The sequence below is a fragment of the Nicotiana sylvestris genome, chromosome 5, assembly GCF_000393655.2.
Source record: "Nicotiana sylvestris chromosome 5, ASM39365v2, whole genome shotgun sequence".
In the NCBI taxonomy this organism is placed as follows: domain Eukaryota; kingdom Viridiplantae; phylum Streptophyta; class Magnoliopsida; order Solanales; family Solanaceae; genus Nicotiana; species Nicotiana sylvestris.
The window spans coordinates 45,428,847-45,445,424 of record NC_091061.1 but is presented as its reverse complement, the minus strand read 5'-3'; the positions used below and the strand labels follow the sequence as shown (position 1 = coordinate 45,445,424).

The following is a 16,578-nucleotide window of genomic DNA, read 5'->3' as shown; positions in this document are numbered from 1 at the left end:
CAAGTCTTTCGTTCCAAGAATTTCAAAGGTCCCCCTTTTCAATTTTTCAAAATCCCCCCTTTTCAAAATGTTTTGTCTGTGCATTTGTAATGGTTTTGCCCAGAAAAATGAGCCCCACGCGTGGTGGGTTTCGAGGCTTGTGTCCCCCACGCGTGGTGGGGTTCCCCATGTGTCGTGGACTCGATTTATTATGGGCTAGGTCAGAAAGTTAGGCCTAAAACCGGATAGTTTGAACCCGAATATTATTCTTTTGCCCGGACCCGAGAAATAGGAACACTACGTTGCTCAACTAGTCCTATGTAAGCAAAATAACTAACAAAAATAAGACTAATATTTAAAACAAAACTATATTATTATTTTCTTAATATTTTTCGAGATTAAAAATAGCTACAAAATATTAACAAAACTATTTTTTGTAATTTTCGTTTTTTATATAAAGATAAAATATAAAGTAATATTTTTTATTTTTTCAAAAATTATATGACTACAAAACATTAATAGAATTATATTTTTTTTTGTAATTTTCGAATTTATATAAAGTACCAAAATGAAGTACAATTGTTTTTGTATTTTCAAGTTTATGAGAAATACATAAACTAAAATTTGTATATATATTTTCGTGATTTTTCCTTTTTTGCAAAGAAATAAAGTAAAATAGTCAAAATAGCTATATTAGACCTAAATTACATATTTAAGCTAAAAATGTAAAAATTCTCGGGGAGGGTCAAAAATCCGGTGTCTAGAATGTTCAATAGATGGCTTGGCCCCGCTCTCCAAGTTAATCTTGTGCATGCAAAATATGGGGCTTATCCCCCAAATATCTGTCAATGTCCACCCAATAGCCTTCTTCCCCTTTTGTAGCACCGCCAATACAGAATCTACCTGCACGTTAGTCAAACAAGAGGAAAGAATAACCGAAAAAGTAGAAGAAGGGCCAAGAAATTCATATCGAATATGTGGAGGCAATGGCTTCAACTCCAAAGTAGGAGGCTCTTCAATTGAAGGCTTTGTAGGAGGAGTTGTCCTATTGTCAAGATCCAAGGATAATTTTCGGGGTTTATAGTTGTACGACCCCATTCCTTGCAAAGAGTTCACACATTCCACGAAGCCATCCATCTCGTCATCATCAAAGTTGAGTAAGACACCCTCCAACATATCACTAACATTTATCATAACACTTATTTCATCGACAATAACAGTGGTCACCAAGTCCACAAAAGAACACACCTCATTGCTATTGGGTTGCCGCATGGACTTACATACATGGAAAACCACGTTTTCATCACCAACTCAGAAAGTAAGTTCTCCGGCTTCAACATCATAAAGAGCCTTCCCCATAGCAGGGAAAGGTCTTCCAAGAATAATCGTCACCTCATAATCAACTTCACAATTTAGAATGATGAAATTTGTCGAAAGAATGAATTTATCAACACAAACCAAAACATCCTCAATCACTCCCAAAGGTCTCTTTATGCTACAATCAGTCATTTGCAATCTCATAGAGGTGGGCCTTGGTTTCCCAATTCCCAATGTCTTGAAAATCAAATAGGGCATCAAATTGATACTTGCCCCAAGATCACAAAGAGCTTTTGCAAACTCGGCACTTCCAATTGTATAAGGAATCAAGAAAGCACCGGGATCCTCTAAATTAGGAGCTATTGAATGCACAATCATACTCACTTGATGAGTGACTTTGATAGTTTCAAAATTCATAGACCGCTTCTTTGTCACAAGATCCTTTATGAACTTTGCATAACCGGGCATTTTCTCCAAGGCCTCAACTAATGGCACATTGATTAAGAGACTCTTCATCATTTGGATAAACTTCTTGAATTGGTTTTCATCAGTATTCTTTGCAAGTCTTTGAGGATATGGAGGTGGACGCTTAGGCAATGGTGCCTTAGACCTTTGCACTACTGGTTTTGGTATGTCAACAATGTGATCCATAGACGGGTTCACCTCCTCTTGAGTCTCTTCCACACTATCATCAATATTAATCTGAACCTCATCATTAGCTTGCTCTCCATTGTTTGGGATCTTTTCTTCTTGTGCCACTTGCTCTTCATCCACAAGTTGCCTTTGGCTTGAGGTAGGTGCATCCCCACCTTTTCCACTTCTCGTAGTAACGGCCATGGCATGCCCCGTGTTGTTACCACCCTTTGGGTTCACCACCATGTCACTTGGTAGTGCCCCCTTAGGACGAGTACTTAGAGCTTGAGATATTTGCCCTATTTGAACTTCTAAGTTGCGGATTGATATATTGCGTGAGGCAATTTGGGCATCCGAATCGACATTAATTTTACATCATTTGCTTGAACATATTCTCAATATGCCCCATTTTATTGTTGGAAGAACTTGGACCATGAGAAGGATAAGGATGCAGGTTTTTCGGTTGTTGATACATCGGGGGCCTTTGAAAACTCGACCCCCGGTTGCCTTGATTATTGTTCCATCTGCCTTGATTGTTACCCCCAATTTCCTTGATTATTTCCACTCCAATTACCTTGATTGTTGTTGTTATGCCATTTCCCTTTATTGTTGCCACCACTCCAATTACCTTGGTTGTTGCCACCACTCTAATTTCCTTGATTGCTTGAGTTCAAATTACCTTTATTGTTTTGAGGTCGCCATCATTTTTTATTCGAACCTCGGATGTTGTTTCTTTGCCCTTGAAAGTTGTTCACATATTGCGCCTCCTCTTCTTGTTCATTATAAGATTCATCTTGATCAAACCCACTATCCTCATGCACATAATTCTCCACTCAATTTTGCACTTGTAGTCACTTTGATCTTCTCTTGTTTACCATCATGTTCACCCCTTCCATGGCATTGACTCGCTTAGGATTTTGCACTTGATGAAGTTGCACCTTTGCTACTTGATTCAAGGTAGTCGTCAATTTGGCAATGGCTTGCCCATGGTCATGCAACTCTTTATGGAGGTGAATCATGTTTGGATCAGTGGAACATTAGCCCGGGATTGCCATGCCGATGATGTTTCTGCCATTTCATCCAAAATCTCACAAGCCTCCGCATACGGCGTAGTCCTAAAATTTTCACCGGTAAGTTAATTCACCACACATTGGTTGGTCATGTTAATCCCATGATACAAAGTTTATTGAATTATATTCTCCGTCACATCATTGTTAGGACATTCTTTGACCATTATTCTATACCGCTCCTATATCTCGTGTCTTGCTTGAATGCTAAAATCTCATCTCTAAGAGTAGCCATATGCCCGGGAGAGAAGAACTTAGTAATAAATTTCTCTGCCAACTCATCCAAAGTACAAATGGAATGGTTCGGCAATCGTTCCAACCAATCTAAGGCTTTCCCCCATAGAGAGAAGGGAAAAGCCTTAGCCTCAATGCATTCTCGGAGACATTTATTTGTTTGCTCCCCTCAACAAGTGTCCATAAACCCCTTCAAGTATTTATCGCATTTTGACCCGGAGCCTCGGTGAAGAAACCTCGTTGCTCTAGCAAAGTGAGCATCACATTGGTGATTTGAAAGTTGTTCGCCCTAATAAAGGGAGGGACTATTGCACTTGCATACCCTTAATTGGGAAACACCCGGTGTGGATTCGCTCGTGGTAGAGGTGGGGGTGGAACTAGGACATTGTCATGAGGCATCCGACCTCTTCTATTGGCTTGAAGTTCAAGAGGAACCTCTTCAACTTGGTCATCTTCAATGTCCACATCCCCTAAAGGCATGTTTCCGAGTTCATTGTTGTTCGCCGCCATAATTGTACCTACAATTGATTAACACAAATTAGTAACACGGACGGAAAAGAAGATAATCCACACACGAACCCAAATATATAGCTAACATCGTTTTTAACTCCCCTGCAATGGTGCCATAAATTGATCACATTCAAATGCACACCGCAAAGGAGATATGCACAGTCGTATGCAATAATAAAACCCAACTAAGAGTCGGGGTCGAATCCACATGGAGCTAAGATGGAAGTTAGGAATATATATTCGGAATGAGCAAGTGAGGTATCTAAATTGCACTTCCACAATAAGGTTTTTTTGTTTCTATATCTAAAATTGATATAATGATTGAAAATTTAAAGACACCAGACTAGAGATAATTGATTTTGAAGGTTTTCCAAATATATAAAAGCCCTAGGGTTGTGACCATTACCTAGGTGTTTGCCTAATAGGATAAAGAATTTAATGCTTGTTTTGTTGATTGGGGTATATTATAGCTCACAACTCTATGTTGTCCACTCAATGCCTCTTGGTCAGAGAGTGATATTGCCTAATTTGGCTTTCTCAAGACCAAATGGGTATTTACCAAAACGGTTGATAAGAGCTCAAGTCGGGTTGTTACTATATCTAGATTGAACCCTTTAACTGGTTAATCAATCTCTCAATTGATCCAATTCTTTGTTAGCTATATTGTCCTAGACTAGGTCCCTCTTTGTCAAGAAGAGACTAAGTCAAATATTCATGAATCAATGTTTACAACCATCAATTCTACAATTCAAGAATGAACTAAGCTAAATAATAAACAGTCATTCATAAACAAGCATAAAATAAATCACTCATAAGTTTTACACACTAGGGTTGGGTCACAATCCTAGTAAAAATTTATCTACTCATAGTGGGTATTTGAAGAAAACAAAGAAGAAGAACTAATTAAATTTACCTTGGAAGATTAAAATAAATAAATCTAATGTTAGAACACTAAAAGAAGCTAAAACGTACAAAAGAGGCAAAAAAATGGCTACAGTACTTCAGTTATTGAAAAACTTGACCAAATTTCATGAAACTTGTTTATTTATACAAGGTTGGAAATCTCGGACAAAAATGCCCCTCGGGAGGTTCTGCGGCCGCACAATTCCATGTGTAGTCCGCAAATTTCTTCATCTATCAGGAACTGGAGGTCTACGGTCGCACATTTCTGAATTGCAGCTGGGAGGTAACTCTTTTGCGGTCCGCAAAATTAGGACTGCGGTCGCACAATTCTTGTGCGGTCCGCAATTCACAAAGGATCTGGACTTGGTCATTTTGCACACTCTCTGATCTTCAACTCTTAGCCCAGCTTTATGGCCGTACAATTCATGTGCGGTCCGCAATTCGCGCAAATGTCTTATAGATTTCCCTTCTTTGTTTGCGGCCGCAGATGGAAATCTGCGGTCCGCACTTTCTTTTGTGGCCACAGAATTTCTTCTCGAACCACATAGTTGTGCTCCTGTTCCTTTTATTTCCTTGTACCTAGGACTACTTCTTTTTGAGTCGGATTTCATCTCGGGATATCAACTTCCATCATTCTTGCAATTTTGCACAATTTTATTAGTTTTGGGAACACAATTCAATGCTTTTAGACTAAAACAAAAGTTAAAAGGCGCTAATAAGTAGTCAAAATCCCCACTAATCAGAGAGGCCGAAGCGTAGATGGAGGCTGTGACCTCCCAAGAAACTGTTATTGTCCTGAAGGAGGTGACCAGTGTGATCGATATCATCGAGACGCCCTCCTATACTGAGTCCATGCTCGAAGAGGCCCAAGGGGGCAAAGAAAAATCAAGTGAAGGAGCACAAGGTGCAGAAGACCCTCTCCACTCATTCTTCGATGGCATGGATATGTCCACATTGGAAGATTTCTCCGGGTTTGGTCTCCTGGAAGTCCCAAAGAAGGACGTGCCCTCGAAAGTTGGCGGGCCGAGTTCGAGCCCAAGATTGGTGAAGCAATTTCCTACGCCGAGTGTGGACCCCGAGCACAAGAGGATGGTTGTTCTCACAGTCCTGAAGGATGCTCGGGTCTTGTCTGCTCCGGTAGGCGTAGGTAGCTACCTCTGATGCCTGGTGACCGAGGAGGACCGGATAAAGATGAACGAGGTGGGCACGTCAAGTCTCTTCAACGAGGCATAGCAGGTGCTGAACCGGATAAGGCTCTAACACCTTCAAACTCCCCTTATGATCATTTAAGTTTTCCTTTGATGTCTCTTACTTAATTCCATTGTTTTATAAGCTTCATTGCTTCACCACGAGAGCTTCCTCTGGTACCTCTTGGAAACCAACCAGCTCGAGTTAGATCTCAAAGAGCAGGTCCGAAAGACGGACATGTACAGGTTTCTGAGTGATCAACAGGATGAGGCCCTTAAAGACCTCGCGATTCTCCAAGCCGAGCTAGAAAAAACTTAGAAGGAAGACTCAACCCTGAAACGCGAACACACTGACCTAGTTGAAAAAGTAAAGGTCTTTGAAGATAAGAACGAGCATCTAGTCGCAATGAAACAACTTCGCAAGTCCAACAGAAGATGGATCTGATCGACCAGCTATGGGCCGAGATGGACGAGGTCAAGGCCCAGACCGAAGTGTGGAAGCGCAGAATGGACCGACTGGCCTTAGAGAAGGAAACTGCGAAGGTGGAGATGGCATCAGGGGAGAACCAACTCTGGATAGCGAAATACAAAGCTGACAAATGGTTTCAGCTGAATGACGGTCTTCGAACATACCTGAGCTCGGCTGTGGCATAGCGGGATTCCCTTGGTAGAGAATATGAGGCACTGAGATCCAATTTGGACATAACCTCCACTAATGCCTAAGAAATGGTGGCCCAGTACAAGGCCGATGGGAGGCAGACAAGATCCACCTAAAGACGAAGGCTGAATACATGAAGTGGTTGTCCTGTAGGGAGACCCTCGAAAAGATCCACACCCAAGGCTTTGAGTTATCGACCGAGATTGAGGAAGCTCGAAGCCGAGGCAAAGAAGCTTTATGAGCCTGAGGGTATCGAAGGATCTGAGAACTCTGACGATTTTAGTAATGAGTCGGGCCCCGATGAAGACCAAGCGTAGATGCCTCAGTACCTTTTTTGATTTCGCTTATGTATTTTTTTTTTTATTTTGAGGCCGTTTTTATTGGGCCTTTGTAAATATATTTCAGAATATATGTGAAATGTTTCCTTTCTAGAAATATTGTGTCATTACTTTTCTAGCATCTTTTGATGTGTTTTTAATGCCTTAGCATAGAATCAAATGTAGTTATAGGGCGTTCATTTCTTGGAGGTCCGAATGGAGCCCGACTTCGATACAACTTTGTCTGCCCGAGGCTTTGAAACCTTGGTGTGACTAGAAATTTTCAAGATGCTTAAGTGATTTCAGATGATGCTTTTGTCGAAGGTAATATTTTAGTAGGTTTCGAATTTTTATAAAGGCCTTAGTTTTTTATTACAAGCTTCGGATGTCTCCGAGTCGTTCTTAGGGTGGTCGTAGCCTTTTATATTTGGGCACCACTTAATAGGATTGGTGCCTCCGGGATTAGGTAGCCCGGGTTGTCCGAACTTTCTTCGGGCGACAGTCCCCGAGTAGGGGTAGCCCTTGGGCTCGATCGTCCCTGAGTAGGGATAGCCCGTGGGCTCTTAGGATCCAGAATTGAAGAAGCAAGAAAATGTGTAATAGCAAGGCAGAACTCTCTTTCATTTCTTAGTATATAAAGTACATGATCGAAAGCACATAAAAACTTGTATCATGGCTAGATTGGACTATGAGAGCATGATTCATACGACCGTTTGGCCCTTAATATGGATCCTAACCACCAAGCCTTAGCTTCTAGCATACAATGTTTTCTTTCTTTTCTTGCTAAAAATTATAATCCGAGGGTAATTGCTCCCAGTATTCAAGGTCGAGCTTGAGAGGGCTCAGATATTGTTGATATGAAGTGAATGATCATTGACTCTGGTCTTCGAATCTAAGTTAGCACATTTTATTGTTGCCTCATTAAAAACCTTGCCAAAAACCGCATTTTGGGAAAAAAACTCGTTCAAGGGAAAAGGAGTGCAACGCGTGATTTCATCCTTGGCGATTTGCCTACAAATGTTAGTCTGATTCATAAAATGATTAAAGAGTAATTGAGTTCGTACCTTAGCAGTAGTACCGCTTTAAGTATGTCATGTTCTTGGACTTTATTTAAATCCTATTTTTTATGTTTTAGGAATTATTCCCTGGGCTTTCAATGGGACCATGCCTTGAATTTCAATCTGAGATCATCCCTTGGGGTTAGTTCATTCTCTTGGTTAGTTGATATCTTGCTTAGTTTATTCCATTTACTACCCCTCTTTTGCTTGATGAAAGACATCCCGGCAAAGGCCTTGTGTATTAGTCAAAAAAGGGGACTCTCATGGGTCTGATGGCTCTTTGTTCCAGTTGTTCGGTAGCTGCACACCGTTTTTAGCTTCAAGTTTGTATGAATCTTTGCTGGTAATTTTGATGACTCGATATGGTCCTTCCCAATTCAGTCCACCTTCCCCTCGTTTGGGTTCTGGGTGTGTAATGTTACTTTCCTCAACACCAAGTCCCCGATCTTTAAGTGTCGAAGGTTGGCACTTTGGTTGTAGTATCTTTCTATTCGCTATTTATGGGCGGTCAACCGAACTAGGGCGGCCTCCCTCCTTTCATCCAATAGTTCCAGGCTCATGATCATGGCCTCGCCATTTGACTCTTTTGTTGCATATTGGAACCGGAGGCTCAGTTTTTCCACTTCGACTGGTATTAAGGCTTTGGTCCCATAGACCAATGAAAACAGGGTGGCCCCTTTACTAGACTTTGAGGTCATTCGGTATGCCTACAGGACTTCGGGTAGGATTTCCTTCTGTTTCCCTTTGGCATTGGTCAATCTCTTTTTCAGGTTTTAAAGTATGGTATTGTTTGTTGATTCTGTCTGTCTGTTACCACTAGGGTGGTAAGGTGTTGATAGTATCTTCTTAATCTTATGATCTTCGAAGAATTTATTTACCTTGATGCCGATGAATTGTTTCCCATTATCGCAAACGATCTCGGTCGGTATCCCGAATCGACATATTATGTGGTCCCATATGAAGTAAATGACTTCTTTTTCCCAAACTTTTTCGAACGCTTGAGCTTTGACCCATTTGGAAAAATAATCGGTCATGAATAGTATGTATTGAGCCTTACCGGGTGCCTACTGTAGCGGACCGGCGATGTTCATTCCCCATTTCTTAAATGGCCATGGGGATAAGACCGAATAGAGTAGCTCTCCTGGTTGATGGATCATTGGTGCGTGTCTTTGGAAGTCGTAGCCTTTTCGTGCAAATTCCTTCGCATAATTCTCCATTTCGGTCCAGTAATAGAGACCTTAATTAATTTTTGTACCAAAGATTCTTCCCCCTAATGGTTCCCGCAAGCACCTTCATGAACTTCTCTTAAGGCATATTCGGTATTTCCCAGCCCCAAGCATATGGCTAGCACGCTGTCGAATGTTCTTTTGAACAATGTCCCTTCGACCAAGCTAAATCTGGTAGCCTTGGTACGCAGGGCCCTCGATTCTTTGGGATCTGAAGGCAATTTTTCGGTCTTCAAGTAGTCTATATATTTGTTCCTCCAATCCCAAGTTAAACTCGCCAAATTTACTTCGGCGTGGCCTTCTTATATCATCGACTTCATGAGTTGTACCACCGTTCCCGAACTGAATTCATCAACATCGACCAATGAGCCCAAGTTAGCCAAAGCATCGGCCTCACTGTTCTGATCTCGGGGCACGTGTTGTAGGGTCCATTCCCTGAATTGATGCAGTGTTACTTGTAATTTGTCTAAGTATCTTTGCATTCGTTCCTCTTTCACTTTGAACGTCCCATTGACTTGATTACCCATGAGGAGGGGGTCGCACTTAGCTTCGATCACCTCGGCCCCGAGTTTTTAGCCAATTAAAGACCTACAATTATGGTCTCATACTCGGCCTCATTGTTAGTCAATTTCAGAGTTCTAATAGACTACCTAACATTCGTAGTAGGTGGTTTTAACACGATGCCAAGCCCAGACCCTTTTGCGTTCGAGGCCATCTATATAAAGGGTCCAGATTCCGTGGTACTCCCCGATATTAGTATTAATTCCCTTTCGACTTCGGGTATTAGGGCCGGCGTAAAGTCAGCCATGAAGTCTTCCAAAATTTGTGATTTTATGGCAGTTCGGGGTTGATACTCGATATCGTACCCGCTTATTTTGACGACCCATTTGGCCAATCGACCCGAGAGCTCGAGTTTGTGTGTGATGTTCCTCAGTAGGTAAGAGGTTACGACACATTTGGGGTGGCATTAAAAGTACGATTTTAACTTCCTGGAGGCGCTTAGCAAAGTGAGCGCCAATTTTTTCATGTAAGAATACCTTGTTTCAGCCTCACCTAGAGTTCTACTAGCATAGTAAATAGGAAATTGTGTACCTTCCTCTTCCCGAACTAAGACTCCACTTATCACCACCTCAGAAACTGCCAAGTAAAGGTACAACTATTCATTCGTATTCAGAGTGTGTAATAAGGGCGGACTCTATACGTACCGTTTGAGTTCTTCTAATGCTTGTTGGCATTCTGGGGTCCAGGAAAAGTTATTATTCTTCTTCAACAGTGAGAAGAACCGATGGATTTTGTCCAAGGACCTCAATATGAACCGGCCTAGGGCGGCTATACTCCTGGTCGTCTTTAAACGTACTTGATATTATCCACCACGGTGATGTCTCTATGGCTTTGATTTTGTCGGGATTGATATCTCTCCCTCAATTGGATACCATGAACACAAGGAATTTTCTCGATCTGACCCCGAATGTGCACTTCTCTGGGTTTAGCTTCATATTGTATATTTTCAATATGTCGAAGGTTTCCTGCAAATGTTTTAAATGGTCCTTTGCTCGCAGGGACTTGACTAACATGTCGTCAATATAAACGTCCATTGATTTTCCTATTTGTTCTTCGAACATCCGGTTTACTAGGAGTTGATATGTGGCACTGACATTCTTTAATCTAAATGGCATCACATTATAACAATAGGTGCCAAATTTAGTGATAAAAAAGTCTTTTCTTGATCCCCCAGGTCCATCCGAATTTGGTTGTACCCGGAATAGCCATCAAGAAAGATGAGTATTTTGTGCCCAGTCATCGCGTCGATCATCCAGTCAATGTTAGGCAAGGGAAAAGAATCCTTAGGGCATGCCTTGTTCAGATCCTTGTAATCTACACACATTCTTATCTTATTTGGCACTACCACTACGTTAGCTAACCGTTCTGGGTATTAAACTTCCTAAATTGACCCTATTTTAAGGAGTTTAGATACATCGTCCTTGATTAATGCATGCTTGACCTCAGACTGTGGTCTCCTCTTCTATTTGACCGGGTGGAACTTCGGGTCCAAACTCAGCTTATGAGTTGTCACTTCTGGGGGGATCCCTGTCATGTCAAGGTGGGACCAATCAAAACAGTCTATGTTAGCTTTAAGAAATTCAATGAGTTTTTTCCTCAGCTCGGGAGTTAACCCTGTGCTCAGGTATATCTTTTGATCTGGCAGGTGCTCGATCAATATGACTTGCCCCAACTCCTCGACTGTCGATTTTGTGGCGTCGGTATCATCGGGGGCTATGAACGACCTCGGTATTTCATAGTCGTCCTCATGTCTACTCCCCACTCCTCTGGTTCGGTCGAAGTTAGCATCGGTGATTGCTATTTAATTTCTTCCTTTCTGGTCAACTCTAGGTTCCTTGATGTCGAAACCGCTGATAGCAGGATTACCTCGTCGATTGGGAACATTTCCTTTGCGGCTGGCTATTCTCCATAGATCGTCTTGACTCCCCCCAGCATAGGGAACTTTAGTGCCTGGTGTAAGGTAGAAGATACCGCACTCATGTTGTGAACCCATGGCCTTCCGAATAGAGTGTTGTATCTCATGTCCCCTTCGATCATATAGAATTTTGTTTCTTGGATCGTTCCAATGGTGTTCACTGGTAGGGTTATCTCCCCTTTAGTGGTTTCGCATGTCATGTTAAACCCGTTCAACATCCGAACCACCGTCACTATTTGGTCTTGTAACCCCAACTATTCTACAACCCTTGATCTAATGATACTGGCCGAGCTACCTAGATCAATAAATACACGTTTAACTCGAGAGCTATTGATAAGTACGGATATTATCAGTTCTTCATTATGAGGTTGTACGATTCCCTCGGCATCCTCGTTGCTGAATGAAATGGTTCCTTCTAGGATATAATCTCGGGTGTGATTTTCCCTTATGATAGATACATTGGTGCATTTTTTCATTGATCCTTGAGGGACATCAACCCTTCCAATGATCATGTTAATGACGTGATGAGGTTCCTCATGCTCGGTTTGTTTGTTGGCGTCCCTGTTTCTGAAGTAGTTTTTGGCTCGATCACTCATAAATTCTTGTAGGTGCCCGTTATAAAATAACCTGGCAACTTCTTCTATTAATTGTCTTCAGTCCTTGGTTATGTGGCCATGAGTGCCATGATACTTACACATCAAGTTAGGATCTCTCTATGTAGCGTCAGAGTGCAATGGTCGAGGCCAATTGGTTTCCTTGATGCGCTCGATGGCTGATACGATGCTGGTAGCATCGACATTGAAGTTGTATTCCAATAATCTTGGTGCTTCCCTAGCTCTAAGCAGCCTGTCGAAACTATTTTTTCTCATCAGGCCTCGGGTATTGGACCCTCGATCACTTCTCCTTTCGTTCCTCGTGAGTTGACACCTAGACCCGTTTCCCCTTCGATCTTTATTATATGGTTGATACCGGTTTTGGATCGATCTCTATTCATGATCGACGACTCTCTTAGACCTGTCGTCGGCTCTAACGGGATAAACAGACCCAGAAAGAGCTCCGAGTTGGTCGTCCTCGACTCTGATTTTTGACTGGTATCTATTATGGACGTCGGCCCAGGTTACCGTCGGATACTCTACCAAGTTTTTTTTAGCTGTTGCGAAACCAAGGAGCTTCAGGGGTTAAGTCCTTAAGTGAATGCCTGAAAGGCCCAATTATCGGAAACTGGAGGTAGGTCCATCCGATCCATCTAGAACCTCGATAAAAACTCTTTGAGCATCTCGTTATCTCTTTGTTTAACCTTGAAATGGTCTGATTTTCTAGTTTCGACCTTGATGGCCCCAGAATGCGCCTTCACAAAAGCATCTGCAAGCATAGTAACCGAATTAATAGAATTTGGGGGTAAGTTGTGATACCATATCATTACTCATTTTGACAAAGTTTCTCCAAACTTCTTTAGCAAAACCAACTCGATTTCGTCATCCTCCAAGTCGTTCCCCTTGATGGAATATGTATAGGAGGTCATATGCTTATTTAGATATATGGTTCTGTTGTACTTTGGAATATCAAGAATACGAAACCTTTTTGGGATCGGCTATGGTGTAGCGCTCGGAGGGAAAAGCTTTTGGATAAACTTCTTGGAGTCCGGTTCTTTCAAAATCGGGGTGGGGGCGCTCCTGGAATTTGGTCGACTCTGTAATTTTATGTTTCCACCTTCTTGTCGTTGGCTTCAATTTTCTTTTCTCCAGATTTCACCCGCTTTCGTTAATGCCTCTAGCATTTTCATTACTTGGGGACTGACTTCGGGCCTGACTTCATCCGACCTATAGGTGGTTTGTTCGTTTATTTGGGTGTTCTCCTGGGACCATTTAGGTTCGACCCTACTAGGGACGTGTCCTTGATTCTGTAGCTGTGCTATCGCCCCTTGTTGAGCCTGCAACATTTTGAAAATTAACCGCAAGCTTACCTCATCACCTTCGCCCTCAAACGTTTCTCGAACTATTGGTCGGGGACCTCCGCGAATGCTATTTTCGGGGTTAGTTGGCAGGTTGACGTTTATAACAACTTGTGAATTGGCATCGATTGGATCGGCATCTGGGACCCCGTTGGGATCAGCAGGGGGCACCTTATTGCTAGGCACTAGGTTGTTGTTTTCTCCATGATGGTCAGACTCAATATCATAGAATTTGACATTTTTAACTGACATGAAACTGAAACCTTAAAGAACAAGCGTAAAATAGAGTGTGTTATGGAGATTTGTATCAAACCACTACTATTATCCTTAGCCCCGCGGTGGGCACCAAACTGTTTACCCTTAAAATGGATAGCATTTGAATTTACGTGGTTTTAAAGAAATGTGGATTGATTCAACACATATAATCGAGAATGTTTGATAAATGAATTAGGTATAGAATGAATAACCAAACTAATTTTGTTGTTGCGGCCAGGCTCGGATTTGAGCTGAAAAGTAATTTTGGTCTCGATCGGACCCTTGGTTCTAAGCCAAACATATATGAAGAACAACAATAAATTAAGAACTTTTTAATAGTTAGAAAGCAGAGAAATCAATTTGTATTGCCTTGGTATGCGTGTTACAATGTGTGTTATTGAAATAAAAGCTTCCCTTATATATAGTAAGAGAGTTTCACCCCTAGTACAAGTCTAAAAAGGTAAAAATCTTCCTCTCTTTTTAATTACCGATCTATTACCAACATCGAGCGATCTGCGCAGCGATATCCGGTTGGGCACGAATATCACGACCCTCCGTTAGTCGTGTGCAATCGTTCATGCGCTTCCCAAAGTCTCAGAACTCATCCCGGATCAAGTCTGATGGCGAGCATTTTGCTCGGGCCTTGGTACAAGAAGTTCTTAGCTTCAATTCCGATCACGTGTAATCATATCCTTGCTCCGTTTGATCCACCGAAAAAGCGGGGTATATGCTAGCCCCGTTTCACCCGTATACAAATACTCCTCCACTTTATCTTCTCGTTTTGTTTAGCTCCAAAATGTTTGACGCTATTATATATTTCTAAATATTTTTCAATTTAAATTCATTAAATCATTTATATTTTAACTAATGTGATGTTAACTTTCAGCTTCTACCTTATAATTCTCTTTCATATCACTTATATATATATATATATATATATATATATATATATATGAAACAAATGTCTACGCTCTGTCAAGTGTCCATAATCAAATACCATCACATAAAATAAAACGAGAAGAATCACATTTTAAGCAAAAACCGTCTTATAAATGGCGGAGTTTAGACAAACTTCTACTAGTAGTATAATAAGAACGAGAAGTGATTATCAATAGAAAATAGCAACATGAGGAAATTAGGAATAAAGATGATTAAAAAAATACTTGTTTAGTCACTTAGAAGTTCATACGTCATTTTCCTTTATCTTTTATGAAGTAATCAGATAACGTTGTAGGGCTTCATACTAGCTCGTTCGACTTTTATTAAGCATTTTATGGGGTAGAGAAAAACAAGTGTTTGTTATAAATATATTATATTATGGATGTTCATTTAGTACTCCGTTGTAAATAATCTTCCTGAAGAAGCTTATCCATATGGGATTCTACCGTAAATATATTTATCTATTTAGTACTCTATTGGAAATAAGCTTCCTGAAGAAGCTTATCACTTCGGTACCCGGTTATGGATAATCTTCTTACCCTACTAAATATGTGTACTCTTTTTCCTTCACTAGGATTTTTTCCCACGTGGTTTTTCCTAGTAAGGTTTTAATGAGACACATTATCTTTTAATGAACATCCAAGGGGGGTGTTATAAATATATTATATTATGGATGTTCATTTAGTACTCCGTTGTAAATAATCTTCCTGAAGAAGCTTATCCATATGGGACTCCACCGTAAATATGTTTATCTATTTAGTACTCTATTGAAAATAAGCTTCCTGAAGAAGCTTATCACTTCGGTACCCGGTTATGGATAAATATTACCCTAGGTAGAAGATTATCCATACCGAGTATAATAAGCTTATCCATTCAGTACTCCGTTATGGATAAACATTGCTCTCAGTAGAAGATTATCCATATCTGGTATAGTAGCAGCTTACACAGCAGCTTGCGTAGCAGCTTACACAGCAGCTTGTAATAGCAGCTTACACAGCAGCTTGTAGTAGCAACTTACACAGCAGCTTGCGTAGCAGCTTACACAGCAGCTTGTAGTAGCAGCTTACACAACAGCTTCCTTTCTTCTATAAATAGAAGAGATTTCAGTTCATTATGTACATCAGTTTGAATTCGAATAATATATCAGTTTCTCTCTATACTTGTCTTTACTTTATAGTCTTTATTTTATAACAGTGTTAATATTTTTGGTTAAAGAGCTTTGATGTTTCTCCTCCTTTTCCTTTCTTTTCTTTTTCATTCCTCCACCAATTCCAAGATAAATATTTGTATTTTGTCCTTTGAATTCGTCAACCATCATAAAAGAGAGATTCAAAGTCGTAGAAATGCATTCTCAAGGTTCATGCATGGCTCACATAATGCTGATCAAATTAGTTTAGATCTCTCAATTAAGTCGTTAATCTATTTCGATACTATCACATATTAAGCGCTGCATGCAAAGTAAAGAGCTAAAAAAACAGCAGATAAGACTATAGGTTAAATTTGTTCGATTGCTCCTCATACAGGAAGTAATAACTAACGTTTCTGTTTTCATTATATACTCAAAATAGAATTCATGTTGTAATATTGTTATAATTTTTGAATGGTTATGGAAAGAAACATTTAGGGGGTAGCCATATTCGTTGTGTGTTTGGTAGACCAAAAATAGATAGTCAAATGCGATGGATGATGGACTGTCACTTGCTTAAGATTTAAGTACTTCAATTAATCTATGTCTGCATGATGCGTTTTTTTGTTTCCTTTTTCTCTTTTTTTTTTCCTTTAAATTTTGGTGGGGGAGTTTGGGGGGGGGGGGGGGGAGGGCTTGGTTGGAAGCTCCAACAAGAGGCAGAAACAACTACTGTCCAACT

The 16,578-nt window shown here is 40.8% G+C and overlaps 1 protein-coding gene across 1 annotated transcript; it reads right to left on the bottom strand.

Annotated features, from left to right (window-relative positions):
- Positions 1-1,290: 1,290 nt before the first annotated feature.
- Positions 1,291-2,175, bottom strand: LOC138868589 (uncharacterized). Its single transcript, XM_070146149.1, has one exon. It carries the CDS (start codon positions 2,173-2,175, stop codon positions 1,291-1,293), a length of 885 nt encoding a protein of 294 aa, XP_070002250.1.
- Positions 2,176-16,578: the final 14,403 nt, after the last annotated feature.